Source organism: Centropristis striata, chromosome 8 (genome assembly GCF_030273125.1).
Source record: "Centropristis striata isolate RG_2023a ecotype Rhode Island chromosome 8, C.striata_1.0, whole genome shotgun sequence".
Classification (NCBI taxonomy): domain Eukaryota; kingdom Metazoa; phylum Chordata; class Actinopteri; order Perciformes; family Serranidae; genus Centropristis; species Centropristis striata.
In genome coordinates, this window is record NC_081524.1 from 11,072,211 (window position 1) to 11,088,750 (window position 16,540).

Genomic DNA, 16,540 nt, shown 5'->3' on the forward strand with positions numbered 1-16,540 from the left:
CATGTTGTACATTTTGTGATGATTCACGATATGGAAGAGAATTATCATTTTTGCATCTTTTTGCATTTTTGCAGTAATCATTGCATCTGTAGCAAAGAAAAAAATGTGTTCTTAAGTCAGTAGAATACAATTAGTAGACCGGGAAGTCTCTGCAGCACCATAATGCTTCATTCAGAATGGTATTTTGACACATCATTTTCCTTTAACAAATGTTGTGCCTACTGCAATTCAGATATTACTAGTCCACTAGTTCATATTGCAACCTCGGTAAAAATTCAGATTTATTCTTCAGCCTTAATTGTATTACTGTATGTACATGAGAGATAGAGAAACGGACAAAGAGCGGAGTAGATGAGGATGGAAATCATAAAGCAGCAATCCAAACAAGTTCCAGTTTTCAAAAGAAATGCAAGATTGTTATTTTTCAGATAAACATCCATTCCTATTTATAGTACACTTGTGCATTGTTTGGTTAATGGAACTGCATACATTAATGCATAAATTAGAACAACAGTGGTGAAAAAGCCTAATTTATTATCAGTGAAGCTACGATAATCACATGCATGTGGTGTGGGCTGTTTCTATCAAGGTCACTGTCAAAGGAACAGGATATCCAGGGTGTGAGCGGAATTGAATTTCAATTAATCTCCCGAATTGACTGAGTGGAATTGAATTGACCCTCGACCTCACACTTTCTAACACTCACACTCAGTAACAGATAAGGGCACACACAGGCATGAACACACATGTTCCTGCACATGTGTGTGTGCAAACGGTTACATGCACAGCATTTTGATTCCAGCCATGTTGTCCTGCTATAGCGTAACGTAGTTCAAGGCTGGACAATTGATCGAAATTTCATCAAAATTGCAATATGACCTACTCAAATTTTTATATTGCTGGAGGGCGAAATGTGTGTCAAATACCATTTCAATTGAAATATGGTCTTCTGCAACATTCAGAAAACATCTATATTTGGGCCAGAACCCTGCAAAAATCACACCATAATGAAAATGATACTAATGATGTAAAAAATTATGTTTTTGTCACCAAAAAAAGGGTTTGAAAGGGGTGAAAGTTCTAACATTATCAGTGGAAATGTGGATTTAAGATTTTGAGACACTAAAACAGTTTTCAGAATGCCTGCAAAACAGTCAGAAATTTTGTGTGTGCTGTGAAGAAAAACACCTCACACACACAGAAACACTTACCCTGCTGATCGCCAGGAGAAAGTCCAATTTGCCAGAGCTGGTGGCCATGCAGTGGCGCAGCTTCCAGTACACCAAGTGTTCCCAAGCGAACACCAGCAGACTGAGGCCCATGGCCACCAGCAGCATGTAGAAGACCCCGGCCATGTTGTCAATATCCAGTTTACTGCTCATCACCTCAATTTTGTCATTATGGCAGATACCCGACAGCCAGAGGCGCTCCAGCATCTCAATCTCATCTGGAAAGGGGACGGGTGGGAGGGTGGGTGGGGGTGTGGAGGGGGGAGAGAAGCAGGAAAAAAAGGGAAATGGATGAGGTTAAAAGGTAAATGTAGAGGAGGAAAGAAAAACAGAAAGTGGAGGGAGGAGAAGAGGAAGATTGAAATGCACACAAAAAACAAAAAGTAAAACAGGACAAGACGTAAAGTGGTTATGAGATTAGAGAAAGGATCATGTTGGGTAGGAGACAGACAGACAGACAGACATAGATAGATAGATAGATAGATAGATAGATAGATAGATAGATAGATAGATAGATAGATAGATAGATAGATAGATAGATAGATAGATAGATAGATAGATAGATAGATAGATAGATAGATAGATAGACAGACAGACAGACAGACAGACAGACAGACAGACAGACAGACAGACAGACAGACAGACAGACAGATAGATAGATAGATAGATAGATAGATAGATAGATAGATAGAAAGGACAATAGAAAGTGACAGGGAACACACTGGGGGACAGCAAGGCTAATAATAAGCACTAAAGTACAGGTCTACAGTATTGCTTGCTGTTGCTTGCTTGGTTCCCATTATCCAAGGTGACTTCTCAAGGTCAGAGGTCAGTATACAAAAAGCAGCACTGTGTCCAAAGTAACAAAGAGGAAGGAGCCTGAGACTGGGAGAGAGAGTCCAAAACAATGAAGTAGCACTGAGAAGTAAAATGGCACAGACAACCTAATCTCAACATTGTAACCCAGAGTAAATGAGGAGAGGAGTAGAAGGGGAGACCAGGAGCCACAGTGAGATGACTGGATAGGTTGCACAAGCATGGCAGAGAGGGAGAAAGGTAATGAGAGAGTTGGGAAGACTGTTTTACAAAGAGAGAGGGAGAGAGGGAGAGGGAGCAGCATTCTCTCTCTGTCCACGAACGCATCAGGGGAAATGAGACAGACAGAGACACAGAGAGAGTTAGAGGGAGCTGGAACAAGGGAAGCAGAGATGGAGGACGAGAGGCTGAGATTGTGTCATTATGACGAACAGCGGGAACACTCCTCAGATTGAAGAGGATGAGAGGAGAGAAAAAGAGGCAGAAATGTGAAGAGAGAGATGGGAAGGGACAGAGACAGAGACAGAGGCAGAGGGAGAAGATCATAATCATTTAATTGTGCTAGAGGGATGGTCAGAATCTCCATCAAGGTGGTAAGCTCTGGGGGATCCAAGATCCCCATCTGTGAACCTACCAGGAACCAGGCAAGACCACGTTACCCACTCCTCTGTCTTTTCATTTATGATCTCACTGGCCTAATGAATCTGAGCTGCCCTGCTCAACCTGTGATTGGCTGCGGGGGTTGCTGGTGTAACCATAGTGATGGACAGTCAGAAGATGCAGCGAATGATTCATGGATGGAATTAAAGAGGCGTATTCTCCAACAGGGCTCATAATGAGAGCTTTCTGTTACATTAATAGCAATGGCAGGATGAGCAGCACTGCAATAACCTGGTCTGAACGTTCCTTTTACTGCATATTACAGCCTCTGAACTATTTCTAAGTCAAAGCGCTAAAGCAGCATTTAAAAGCTGACAAGTCACGCATCCACTCGCAACACTGCGCTGCTCCGCAAAAACTCAAGCTCTGGCTTTCCATTTGTGCCATCATTAGCCGTGCTTGCGTAGCTCAGATGAAGCCGACTCAGTCATCTGTGTGATCTGGCTAATGTGTCTCCTGTAGAACATCATTAGCCAATCAGCCGTGGCCTCCAGCTACAGCAACAGATGGACACAGTGCTACTGCAGCCCACTGGCAGACTCAGGTAACAACTTCCCGTCTCAGATTCATTCATACACACAAACATACCACGACACAAAGGTCTGGTTTTAACTGCGCAGCATAGCGCCATTGAAGAGGATTTATCGGTGTCATTGACCTTCAGTAGCAGCTGTGTGTCCAAACAGAAGCCTGATGTGAAAACAGCAAGTGTCTTAGTGAAGGGTACAGATAAACAGGTAGTCTCATGTCTGTCCTCCACTTCACAAGCCCCAGTCGAATCCTTTCTCTAAGCTCTAAGTCTCATCTCCTGGCTTTCCTGCCATTTGACTTCCAGTGATTCATCTTGTGCTTCTTCGTCTCCCTCTTTTCACAATCCCGCTCTCTTTCTCACTGCACCGGTTTCTTTCCTCCCTTAGGCCTTTGTGATGGCAGTTGTCTCTACCTCTCAGTCGCAGCCAGCTCAGGCCTGCCAAATCTGACAGGTGTGTCAAATCCACACTCCACCTCTGTCGTTTCTGGCAGGTCAGGTCAGGTAGAGCTGGCACACTACAAACACCGAGCTGGCATGCGGCACAAAGACATTATTTAATAAAGGGAACTGTATTTTTGTGTCTTCATGTGTGTGTGTGTGTGTGTGTGTGTGTGTGTGTGAACATATAAATGTGTGAGTGCCTGCGTGCGTTTTGCCAGATGTGGCCTGATGCCAGACATGTCCAGAGACGCTGAGCTCCACGGCTGTTGAGCAGTTAAACATGACCCTGTGCTTTTATCACAACATGACAAACCTCTTGGCGTTTATTGCAAGATTTTCTGAAAGAAGAAGAAAAAATAAAACACCCTGCCAGCCAAGAGCTGCAAACCCAGCTTCTCACATTTTTTTTAATATCTACTCACTGAATAATATATTCTTGGAATCAAAATCCTGATGCGATGCAAAAAATAGAAGTGGATCTGATAAGAGGGAAAAAGGAAAATCTTGCTACTCAGCAGTTTTGCCTTTATCAGCATACAAGTTGTAGTGAGATCAATGGACGTTCTCTTAAAGCCGTGGTATGAATCCCCGGAGGCAGCAACAAGGAGAACAATACGCTCACAGGGTTGACAAAGCACTGGTGGACTTCTCTAGTGCCCCTCTAATGCAGTTGTAAAATGATATGACTCAACACGGCATGCTACAATAATGATGTAACACTGTGACATGATTTCTCCCGGCTAAAGGTGTGATGCCGAGTCCTTGAGCCGCAGGGCTCGATTGTTGAGATGCAGCCTTTGAGGGCACGCTGAATGTGAGCCCCCCTGCTCCCTCCCTCCACATCCAAACAAACTAATCCTCTTCCTTAGTAATCCACTCCAATAATGCCTGCCTACAACTAGAACCCTCAGCATTCAACACCACCCTGTAACTACATACATCCAGCTGATTTTGAGGGCTTTTTGCTACACGGAACAGAAGCAAGGACAAGGGAATGCAGCAGGAATTAAAAGAAACAACAGACACAGCATGTCAAGGCTGTCTGGGCTCTCTGTTTCTCTTGCATGCACACACACACACATCCTTTTCCAGGTCCAGCTATTCAGCTCCAGACGCCGGTCTTATTTAATAGATCTTGGCACCAAATTGGCATTATCAGTGTGTAAGCAGCTAAAGTGTCCGCGTGCCAGAAACAGCTAAAGGGCTTTGTCCGCCACGCCATAAGCAAAGCTGATTTAAAGCATGAGGAAAAGCCAAACAAGCAGCATCCGATTGAGACAATAAATGCGTGTGGCGGACTGTGTAAAATGACAATCAAGCATTAGTGTACTGACAACTATTGCTAAAAACAGATTCTCTCTGTCAAAAACAAGGAAGCGTCCTCTCAAGGATTAATCCGAGACACAAGTGTGTGCAGCAGACAAACAGAATACTAATAATGCTCCCATAGCTATCAATTATCCAATTATCTGATCTGTGTTTTTGCATCAGTGCACTCATCTCATGTTCTGGTATTTTCAGGTGTTTCTCTTTGGTTATTTTTTCCTCACACTTCCTCACTCTCTGTGTCAGTATCAGCTAATCTGTAATGAGTGTAAATCTGTCACAGCACAAGTTGTGATGATCTTTTTTTACAACATTGGCTGACACAAATAAATCCTTTTTACCAGCTCGAGTAGGAAGAAGAGAGAGAGAGAGAGAGTGAAAGTCGAGATTTAGGGGAGTGAAAACAGGTGAGGGGCATGTAGGCCTGTCATTGTAACTGCATTTTGTAAGACAATATGTACTGTCCCAAAAATAATTGATATAAGAGCATTTTAAGATCATTTAATGCCTCTGGATGCATGTGCATAAGGAGCAACATGAGACCCACCCTCAGTGAAACTGATAAAAAATGATAGCAATACACGTCTCAACAAAGTTTTTCTGTTCATCCTGCACCGTAAAAAAACAAAAAACAAAAAACAATCTAGGTGCTGATCTAACGATATTGCAAAAATATATTGACACGATCTCGATTACTATTGCTAAACTTGATAAGTCGATATTGTCATTTTTGTGACAGGCAATGTGTGTTTTCATCGACAGATTCGAGCCATTTCTGCAAACCTCGACAAAATAACCTCAACAAATAACATTCCTCTTGCTCCCACCTCCTCTTTCATTCGCACTCCTCTCTTGTAGTCAATAAAAAGACATAGTAACCTCTTAACCACGACCATCAAGCCTCTCCTTCACATCATTATCTCCTCACAATCGAAACACCTTGCAGCCATCGCTCTCTACCCCCTATCCACTCCTCTACATCCTCTCATTCATCTACCCCCCGTGTCCTCCATCCACCCCCCACCCTACTGCTACTCTGTCGCTCGTTCCTCTGAGCTGTCATTTTACCCATAACCTTCCCTTTGCCCCTCCATTGTCCTAATTATTTTCCTCTCTCCCCTCCCCTTCCCCATAGTTCTCACCATCTCCCACCAGCTGCAGCAGGGCCAGGTCAAGAGGACGTTTCCAGCGTGAGTTTTTGTGCAGGGCGATACCGTAGCCTGTGGTGGCAAAAACCTTCCCCGAGCCTATGGTCATCACCTTGGAAAGAGGACAAAGCGCAGATATTTAAAAGGAAGAAGGACACCACGTATGTTGAATCTAGTATATTATGAAAGACGCCTTTGTGGGCTAATCCTCACCTTACAACCTTCGTCCTTCCTGGCCATATAGTTCAATACTGCAGCATCATAAATAAAAGCATCCAGTTTCCTGTAAAGGGATCAAGGGAAAATTCATTCATCATTTAATGGGGGAGAGGGAGCAGAGGGATGGGGAGACTGGCTGAGGCAGGGGAGGAGGTATAAAGGTGGATCGCTGCAATGTACCTGGGAAGAGAGTTAGGGTGCAAAAATATACGGCAGACTGGCGCACAGAATGATAGAGAGGGCATGAAAAGTTAAATCACAACAAGGAAAAAGGGAGGATGGGTGGAATAGTAAAGCAGGCTTGGCGGAAAGAGTGAAAACACAAGGAGAATAAAATAAGGCAGAGATCAGGGAGAGATGTGTGAGTAAGAGGGAGCGGGAAGGTGGTGGAGGAGAAGGAGGCGAAGGGGAGGAGGAGGAGGAGGAGGATGGGGATTTATATGGTGCGAAGAGCGCAGTGACAGGAAGAGAGAGAGAGAGAGGGGGGAAAGATTTACACACTTCAGGGGGAAAAGACATGGGATAGAGCCAGAGAGTGATGAGGATTATAAAGTTTAAATACAGACACACCGAGAAAGCACACTGGGAGGGAAAAGAATGGACCAAAAAAGAGAAGGAGAATAGAGAGAAATGGTGAGATAAGAGGGCAGATGAGGCGTGAGAGGAAGAGAAAGATAAGCATTAAGGGAGAAAAGAAAAGACAGCAGGAGAAAAGCAAGAGTTTCTCATTTTTGTGCATGTTAACACTGAGTTATAATTGTGGTGTCAAGGCAATGGGGAGGGAGGAATGATGACAGAAGCTTAGGATAAAGTAAACTGGGATTATCCAACACATGACGGGTGATAGAGATTCTACTAGAAACTGAAGAGGGAAATGCTGCTTGCACTGTGTGGGTGGAGATAGCAGTGAAGGTGGGGAAAAAAAGAGAGAGAGAGAGAGAGAGAGAGAGAGAGAGAGTAAAGGTGAGAGAAACTGTGCAGGAAAGCAGGAAGTGTGACAAAAGATGTGAAATGTTAGTTGGAGTTGAAAAGAATGCCGCTGTATATGATAGCCTGCCAGTGAGAAAGTGAGAACAGATGAAAAAAAAAAACCACAGGGAAGACTGGCAGCAGGTATGACTCCACCAAAAACTAAATGATATAATAAGCACACATATCAGGAAGTATTTCATGACAGGGGTTGGTGGAAGTACAGTAAATACTGGAGGGTTTGTTGAATGGACCTTGTGGTGAGATTGGATTTGTCAGCTGCTGTTTCCAAAGTAAAGAATGAATTTTTAAGCAAATATACTGTAGACAAGAAATCCTGTAAGTGTTAAGAGGAATGGACATCTACTCGATAAAGATTGTGTGATTCAATTGCTCCAAAGCAGCGACTGAATAGACTTTGTGGTGAGATTGTACAATACAATCAGTATCAGGAGTCTGTATCAGTCTAAGTTCGCCATGTTTCATCAGAATAAAACAGCCAAAATTCTTCTTTTGATCATTTAGTGGTACTACATTTTATGTTATCTGAATGGCAGTACATGGGGATTTTCAGGGAGAAATTGCACATTTTTACAACAGTGTATTAGGGCCATAGTAGGGTAGGTAAAATTAAAATAAAAATAAAAATGAAAAAGAGGGGTAACATTCAGAGAAACACTTAGGTTTTCCAAGATTAAAGTAGTAAATTTACAAGGAAAAAGGAAGCATATTCTCTGATATTAAAGTAGTAAATTTATGAGGAAAGAAATTAATCCATTGTGTTGCAGTTCCTAATGCACAAAAATCTGATCCAAATCAGTATGTTGTTTTCTACTGTATAGGCCCAACGTCTTTTCAAAGAATGCATGCTTATGGTAGTATGGTGATATGGTGATTTTGTAATGGCTAATCCCTTTGCAAAGTCTAATTTGATTATACTGTGAAGCGATTTTTTTTTCTTGTAAATTTACCACTTAAATCTTAAATGTGAGGTTTTTTTCATCAGCAATTTATGACTTCAATCATGAACATTCTCTGTTTTATCTGAAAATATAACCCCTCTCTCTGGCTTTTTCCCCCCTAATGCGCTATCTTACATTTCAGTAGCAGATGTCATTTGAAACAGTCCAATATCTGAAAATCAGTCAAAGAATCCTGATTTGTCGAGGGTGGTGGAAGGCAATTTTTTTGATTTGGTTACATTCATAAGAAAAAAAATCTTGGGCGCCAAGATGTATTGTGTCCTCCTAGTGGGGCAATTCTGTTATATAAATTGGATGTTTTGAAATGTCTTAATGAATCTGTACTCAGTAATTTGTCATGTGAACATCTTCGTTGTCTTGTAAGCTAATACGGGTGTATGGATTTTATGTCTCAAGCAAACAACAATATAGTTTTAAATTTGCCTGAGGAAAGCGTGAACAATTTAACATCTTCCTTAATCTAATAAACAATTATTTGCAAAGCATGCTTGAATGGAAACGGAGCTGGAGAAAGATTCAGCAGGATGCATGTTAATGTGAGCAAATGGAAAAAGCTGTTGTTTTATAGCAGACAGACCCGGTCTTGAGGTTCAGGATGGCGTCCTCCACTCCTCTCTGGTTGTATTTGCCCATGTACTGGTGCATGTCTGGGTAGTTGGAGCGGATGTTTTTTTCTGTGCTCCCGTTGGGCACCGTGCCAAACTTCAGAGGTGGGTACTGCTCCTCGGGATGCTGAAACTAGCGGAGCAAAGGGAGGCGAGGGAGGGAGACGGAAGGGGCATGAGACACACCAGGCTGTGCACCAATCTGTCTGACCTATTTCTGTCCACTTTCCAGACTAACTTACAACACTCCATGCACAGTCAAATCTTTGAAAAGAGAGCAGTCCTTGGACTTTAAGTAGCATTTAGAACTGTCTTTTAAGTATTCAGGAACTGTGGTAATTGAGTTATGTTAAATGAGATTTTATTCATTTCTAAATTCCTGTGCTTTAATCAATTTAACATTCAAATGCATGGGATTTGGCTCACTCTAAGACTTTAATTCTCCTCCTGCTTTCCCTACTTAATCAGTATTCAAGCAACGAGGTACCTTCTTGTCCGAGAGGCCTGACACTGTGTCAATGTACTCCTCCTGGATCATGAAGGCGGCCAGGTTAGCTGTGTAGGAGGCCAGAAAGATGACAGCAAAGAAGGCCCAGATCAGCACCATGATCTTGCTGGTGGTTCCTCTGGGGTTCTCCACCGGCACGGAGTTGTTGAAGACAATAGCCCACAAAAGCCATACAGACTTTCCGATAGTGAAAGTAGATCCTCCAGCCTCTGGCAAAAAATGATGAAGAGCCTAATGAGTGGTTGTAACATTCACTTTTTAATACACTGCAATCCAGCCAGTACACAGCACAATAGTGTATTCAGCAGCGTCTGACTGCAGATGAAGCAGCCGATTCAAATTAAACTTCCCTGAATGATCTGTAAAATGGGTTTACTGTATATGAAAATACCTCGCAGGCTTTTTGACACCGAAGCTCATAAGGCGGTGACTATACGTTTTTTCGAGGATGGGAGCTTTCTATTCAGCTGCAAGTACGTGATCTTACAAATGATTAAACCACACGGTGCAAATCACCATTCAAAGGGCTCGAACACTCCTTCCTTTATACGACAGGAGCAGAGGAGGAAGGAAGGAGAGAGATGAGAGTGAATGAGAGGAGTATACGGGAGGATGACAGAGAGGTAAAATTATGTAGAGCACAGCAATCATGCAGTAAAAGAGGCGAGTCGGGTTGGGTATTGGGCCGAGGTATCAGGCATACTGAATATCACAGGGGTACAAACTATGCTGCTGAATAATGAATGGCTGCTTCAATATCGAGAATACTTGGATGCAGTTCAACATACTGGAGGTATAATTTCCTCTTCACCACACTCACAGTTAAGGATTCAGGGCAGCACATAAAAATCGTCTCTTTCCGAACGTGACAACTGACCAATCACATAAGAACACTAATTCAACAGCAACAGAAAAGTCCATTATGGTGGCTGAATCCTTTATTAGTCCTGTTGTGGGACTAATTAGGGAATATCTTAATCTTATCTTAATGCTAAAAAAAATGGGTCTAAAAAATATCAGTCTTTGGTCTTTTACAAGTATATTGTGATCTTTACTGTATGTTCTTTAAATAGGGTCATAAAGGCTTAGAGCCACATCCCACTGAGGATTAGCACTACATTTTAACTTTGAAATCTTTTAACCACATTCCAGGAGTTTGTTCAGTCTTTGTCTGTTTGATCCATGCAGCAACGGCGAAGGACTGCACGCAGATCCATCTATCAGCCGGGGAAAAGACAGACAGCTCAGATTCATCACTCACTCTTGCCGGTCTGGAGGCTGCGGTTGTAGCCCACAGGGCTGAAAAACTCAAAAATGAAGACGGTCACAGCCACTACGGTCAGGCACATGACGAACATCATCACCCACACCGCTGGACTGTAGGGCTCTGTGAAGGAAAAGATTTAAATAACACATAAGATAGGATTCACATTATATATCTTATTGTAATCATTTTGACTGATATTGCAATAGGGCGCCACAGGAATGAGTTCTTAAACCTGGAAGTAAGTTAGCATTTTTAACGCCCTGGGGTCTAACCTCTCAAACTCAATGAGGATTTTTAATTGGATTTTGGTTAGATGCCTCTGTGGTTAACACAAGCTGAAGAGATGTTTTGATGTACAACATAAAATAAGTTAGATAATAGCCCAACTTGTGAATTTTTAAGTGTTATGTGTCCATAAAAAGGCGGTTGCTAACAAGTGGCTAAATGAGGCTACAGTGTTTGTCTGGAACATTAAGCGTCATCATGCAAGACACAGACAGGAACTCTCTCACTCGTCCGCCTTTCAGCCTCCAGAGGTGTTTTTTTTTAGCATTCCTGCAAACTCTTGTAGATTGTAGATTATGTCAATAAACAATTTATTAGCCTATGGTTTCACTAGCTTGTCAAAACAGCTGGTAAGCTTGTCTGAGATCGCCTGAAGCATAACAGTAGCGACGTTCAAGTCTGAGGTGTAGTTCACTATAGCATAATGTTAGCTTTTTACTTCTGTTGGCTGCATCAACGTAATAAAAGTGTTTTTTGTCTGTGAAGATTATCCTGCTGAACAAAACATTTAAGCATCAGAAACATGTCACAGAGTTTATATTCTGCAATTATGCAAAATCCAATGCAAAAATCCCACAGGCGAATTCTCAATAGACCCCATAGCGATGCTACTTGGTTTTCACACAAAAAATAATATAGCGATGCTACTGGGTTTTCACACAAAAATATGTCATTTCATTTGGAGCGAGTGATCATTTTGCCATCATTATCCTCATTTTCACTGAAACATAAATAAAAATGATTATGGTGTGGCTTTTTTGTGAAGATCTATACCAACTAGGGCTGGGTATCGTTTAAAAAATTTCGATACCAGTACCGATACCAGTACCCCTAACACGATACCGATACCAATTGAGTACTTAATTTGATACTTTTTTCAACTTATATGTATAAAAAAAGCAATCAGTTAAATAAATGTCACCACTCCTCCCCATTCAAAAGATTTGTAATCAATATTTAACCAATCAAATGGCACATTACTTGAATAACGCTTGCTGTGATTGGCTGCAAGCAAAACCATAGAAACAGTCATTTTTTTCTTGATTTGGGTAGTGGGTACAAAAAAAACCCGATTGGAGGTATTGTTTGACAGGCGCAGTTTCGATACTATTTGGTACGGTTTGTTTCGGTCGATACCTGAAAGGTATTGAGTACTGATACCCAGCCCTAGAACCTACAGATGTTCTTAAGTCTGTAGAATACAATTTGTTAGCCCAGACATCTCTGCAGCATCACATTACTTATTCAGGATGTTTTTTTGACACATAAGAAAAAAATATATTTGTGTGATTAGTTGATCAGCTAATATAAGGGCATGTTATGCACTTTTGAACCGCATTATTCTTCTTATCATTATTTTCAATAGAGAGGGGACAAGAAAGTTTCATAAACCTGGCACATTATGTACTGTATATACAGAGTTGAGCCATCTATGCAGTGAAAATAGGAATCATTGGAGAAAACATATTCTCCAGAAGTCCATAAACACTGTTTCTTTTTTAACAATCATCTCAATGCAGTCTATAGGCCAATAACTGTTCTCCCGCTGGAGCCTCGACTCTGCTGACAGAGTGAAACTACAAGTTGGGAAGACACGAGCAGCTGAGAAAAAGTAACGGCTAATCTAGATGTAAAGACCAGCAGCCAAAGACTGAGGCTCTTTATGCAAACTCAACACTTTAAGATTAGATTAGATTCTGTACATCAGCGAGATGCCGCACATAAACACACACAGCCTCTTACCTAAGAAAGCGGATGGTGATACAGTTCCGTTACTTCGGGAGACCATGACACTGATCCCCGTCTCCACAAAAGGGACAGAGAAATCCACGACCTCTGACCGCTCCTCATTGATAGTCAGTGAGCCGATGGCCATGTCGGCTCGCTTGTAAACCACCTAAAGGGGACACGGAGCGGCGGTGGGACAGGAATATAATTATGGGTAATTCCTATGGTGGTTACAGACAGACAAAGGCAATCTTTTACAGTTCACAAAGGTTTATTTCCAGGTGAGATAGTGACATTTCTGCACCCTGACCCTTTGTACATCCTCAAATGTGCCAGCATGAGAAAGGCCAAGGATTCAATCTGTTACAAATACTGAACACGTGTCTCTTGTGCATCTCTTTAGCATACGAAATGAGCGAGGGCCCTTCTCCTCTCTGCCACCATCTAGAAAACCTGAAAACCGCTGTGTCGGCTGATTGTACAAGTGAAATGTTAATCTACATTAGACATGGCACATCCGCTCTTCAGAGCAAATCAGCAGAAAAATGAAGCGAAGCGGAAAGCAAAGCACCCTCCCCTCAACTTTGCCAAGTCTCTGGATTACCTGATCAAAGAATGGCAGGCTTTGGAACATCTGATCAAAAGACAGACATTAGTTTTAGAAAACAAAATTCGCTTGGCCTTTTGCATGTGAAAATAGATTCGACAGACAGCTCTGGCCCCGGCTCAAGTTATAAATGATGGAGCAGGAGAGTGCGGTGGAGCTGTTTCGGAACCCGTGACAACTGGCGTTTGGCAAGTTCCCTCTGGGACAAAGATAGAAACAGCGGGCCGCTTCAATGAAACAGCAGCTCCCGTATCGATCTCAGTATGTGTGTGAGCATGTTTGTTTGTGTGTAACTGTTTTTTTTTTCTGTCAGCATCTCTGTGTCTTTCTTGATGGGGGATCATGAACCTCTGTCACTATTGCAGAGAAAATATCAAGGACTAATCGGAACTCGCCAGGGGGTGTCTGACAAAGTGTGTGTCTTTGTGTCTCTGCAAATAAACATACAGTAGGGTGTGTGTGTGTGTGTGTGTGTGTGTGTGTGTGTTCAGTGCCTGTGTTCGGTGAGTTTCTTTTAAAATGTATTCCACTAGATTACTGAATACATTAGAGGTGTGAATCAAAGTCAAAGACTCCATGATTTTATCCCGATACTTGAGTCATGATATTATTGCGATTTTAAGCATTTTGTGTGTGTGTGTGTGAGTATTGCGATACAATTTATTGCGATTTAACTGTTTAACTGCATTTTGTGTCCACAAAATTAAATTCAATCAAGAATTGTTTTGTCAAGAAAATTCTCAGTCTATTCATCTCACTTCACGTGACCTCATTAATCACCACGCCTTTTTATTTCTCCACAATCAGAGTCAAGCCCACAGACTGACCAACAAAGTATTCAGTCAAACTGAACTGATATCAAACATGTATGGACGACAACTGCAGCATTTTATCAAACTTTCCTCAACTTTAAGCTGCACTGCTCTGAATTTTTTTTTATTTAACATAAAAAAAGCCGAACTTTGCAGCATTATTTCGTCAATTGCCTGACATAATATCCTGCGGCATGGTGCCTATATATTCCTCAGATCTTCTAGTTTCATATGATACCAGTATCTCCAGTATATTCCTAAAAGTGAGAACACTAAATATTGATACTTGGCGGCCATGAATCAATATAACATTGCCATGCAAAATATCGCAATACTATGCTGTATCATTTTTTCTCCCATCTCTAGAATACATGCATTGAAATGTATTTGTAACATATTCCATTCGATTACTCAAATCATGTATTGTGAATACTTTGTATTACTTTAGAATTACATAAAAATCATATCGCTGAGCTCATATTTCCATACCAAAAACACATTCCTGCTGTGTGTCTTCTCTACTATTCATGCAGCAGGTGCACTGCTTGCTAGACATGTACCTAATTATAAATATGTAATTCGGGAAAGCAAAAATAATGTGATGGGAACAGATATGTATTTTATCCGCAGTTGCTTGTCATCATTCGGGGGAAAAAATCTCTGTGTGAGGATGAGGAGGATTAATTTCATGCTTTGAAGGCACAAAAATTGCATCATCAATGAATATTAGGTTAAAAAATAGCCCCTTCAACTGTGATTTCCAGTATAATCCACACCCACTTCCTGTCTTCATCCATATACCAATACAACACACTTAATTTTGTTGGTTGAACAGATATAGACACAAATAAGGAAATAACTGAGCAAGTAAAACATTTTAAAAACTTGAAAGGCACTTGAAGACTGCAGATCTCAGCCAAGGCCATGTCCTATCTTGCAATGTTAATGAAAGTGAATAATAATGTTTGTATCTGCCCGAAATTCAAGGATTCTTCCAACTCTCACATCAAGTTTCACGAAAACCAAGCCAGGAGTTTTTTTTCTGTAATCCCACTGACAAACAGACAAACAAACCAACTGAAAAGTCAACCTCCTCGGCCGAGGTAATAAAATAATTCCTTCAAGTAATCCATTCATAAAGACAGCAACTGTATTCAGAATAGCACCGCTGTAACAGAAAGCAGTTACTCATATTTCGTATGTTAAATCCCATTACTTTGATTTCATTACTCCCCAGCCATGCTCACAGCATTTGTTAGCCACCATGCTTGTCCATCTAATTTGTGTAACTGTGCATTTTAGCTCTCTATTATAGTGTCTGTGTCTGCACATTTGTGTGTGAGTGTGTGTGTGTGTGTGTGTGTGTGTGTGTGTGTGTGTGTGTGTGTGTGTGTGTGTGTGTGTGTGTGTGTAATAAATGACAGCTGTCTGATTGCTGGCAGTGGTTAAGTGGCCATAACTCTCACAGCGATTGATGTGACACATAGCGTTTAACTGGTCACCCAGGACGCAGAAACACAGGCAGGGAAATGCTACTGTGTGGCTTGTTGACTGAAAATACAACACAAATATGCAGAGGCACAAATACACACACACATACACACACACAACTTTCACATATACACAAGTGACACGGGACCGACATCGAGAACACATTGCTCACAAAGGCAGACAGGCAGAACCACAGGCGACCACACACACACACACATAACAAAGACTTGCCTCTCCAATCATGCCGTTCCAAACCCCATCAATTTTCTTCCCATGTTTCCCATTGGTCACTAAGTAGAGGTCGTAGGTGAAGCCGACAATCTTGGCCAATCTCTTGAGGATGTCGATGCAGAAGCCCTTGCAGCACTGCTTCATGGGAGCCACGCCTTCATGGATGGCACTGTGGGAGAGACATAGAGAGGAAATATAAGTGAATAAATGTGTGAATAAAAGTGTCAAAAAAAAGGCCTTAAAAACTGCAAACTGAGGGGAGAGGATAGGATAGGAGAGGAGAGAAGAGAAGAGAAGAGAAGAGAAGAGAAGAGAAGAGAAGAGAAGAGAAGAGAAGAGAAGAGAAGAGAAGAGAAGAGAAGAGAAGAGAAGAGAAGAGAAGAGAAGAGAAGAGAAGAGAAGAGAAGAGAAGAGAAGCACGAAAAAAAAAAAAATTGTTCCCAGAACGTAATAAAATTATGGAAATAATTTCCACCTAAATAAAATGCTTAAATTTAGCGAGAAACAATTTTGTTGAGTGAACAAAATGTAAATATGTTGGGTCAACATGATGTATTTGCGTTACTGTTACTTATTACCAGGGGTCAGTCCAACTAGATTTGTAAGGGTAATTGTAACATACTAATGTAATGCAAAGCAAATTCGGTTGTTTTAACATAAATTATTCTAGTAAATTTAAAATT

General features: G+C 41.5%; 1 protein-coding gene across 1 annotated transcript in view; it reads right to left on the bottom strand.

The window, feature by feature from the left end:
* The window catches only part of LOC131976192 (glutamate receptor ionotropic, NMDA 2D), a 46,827-nt gene that overhangs the window by 3,404 nt on the left and 26,883 nt on the right, over nucleotides 1-16,540 (bottom strand). The window contains exons 8-15 of the mRNA XM_059339113.1: nucleotides 15,858-16,026; nucleotides 12,732-12,885; nucleotides 10,698-10,823; nucleotides 9,416-9,645; nucleotides 8,901-9,061; nucleotides 6,366-6,435; nucleotides 6,147-6,264; nucleotides 1,212-1,447 (exon numbers count right to left, since the gene is read on the bottom strand). Coding sequence (XP_059195096.1) covers nucleotides 1,212-1,447; nucleotides 6,147-6,264; nucleotides 6,366-6,435; nucleotides 8,901-9,061; nucleotides 9,416-9,645; nucleotides 10,698-10,823; nucleotides 12,732-12,885; nucleotides 15,858-16,026 — 1,264 coding nt within the window. The remainder of the gene's footprint in view (nucleotides 1-1,211; nucleotides 1,448-6,146; nucleotides 6,265-6,365; nucleotides 6,436-8,900; nucleotides 9,062-9,415; nucleotides 9,646-10,697; nucleotides 10,824-12,731; nucleotides 12,886-15,857; nucleotides 16,027-16,540) is intronic.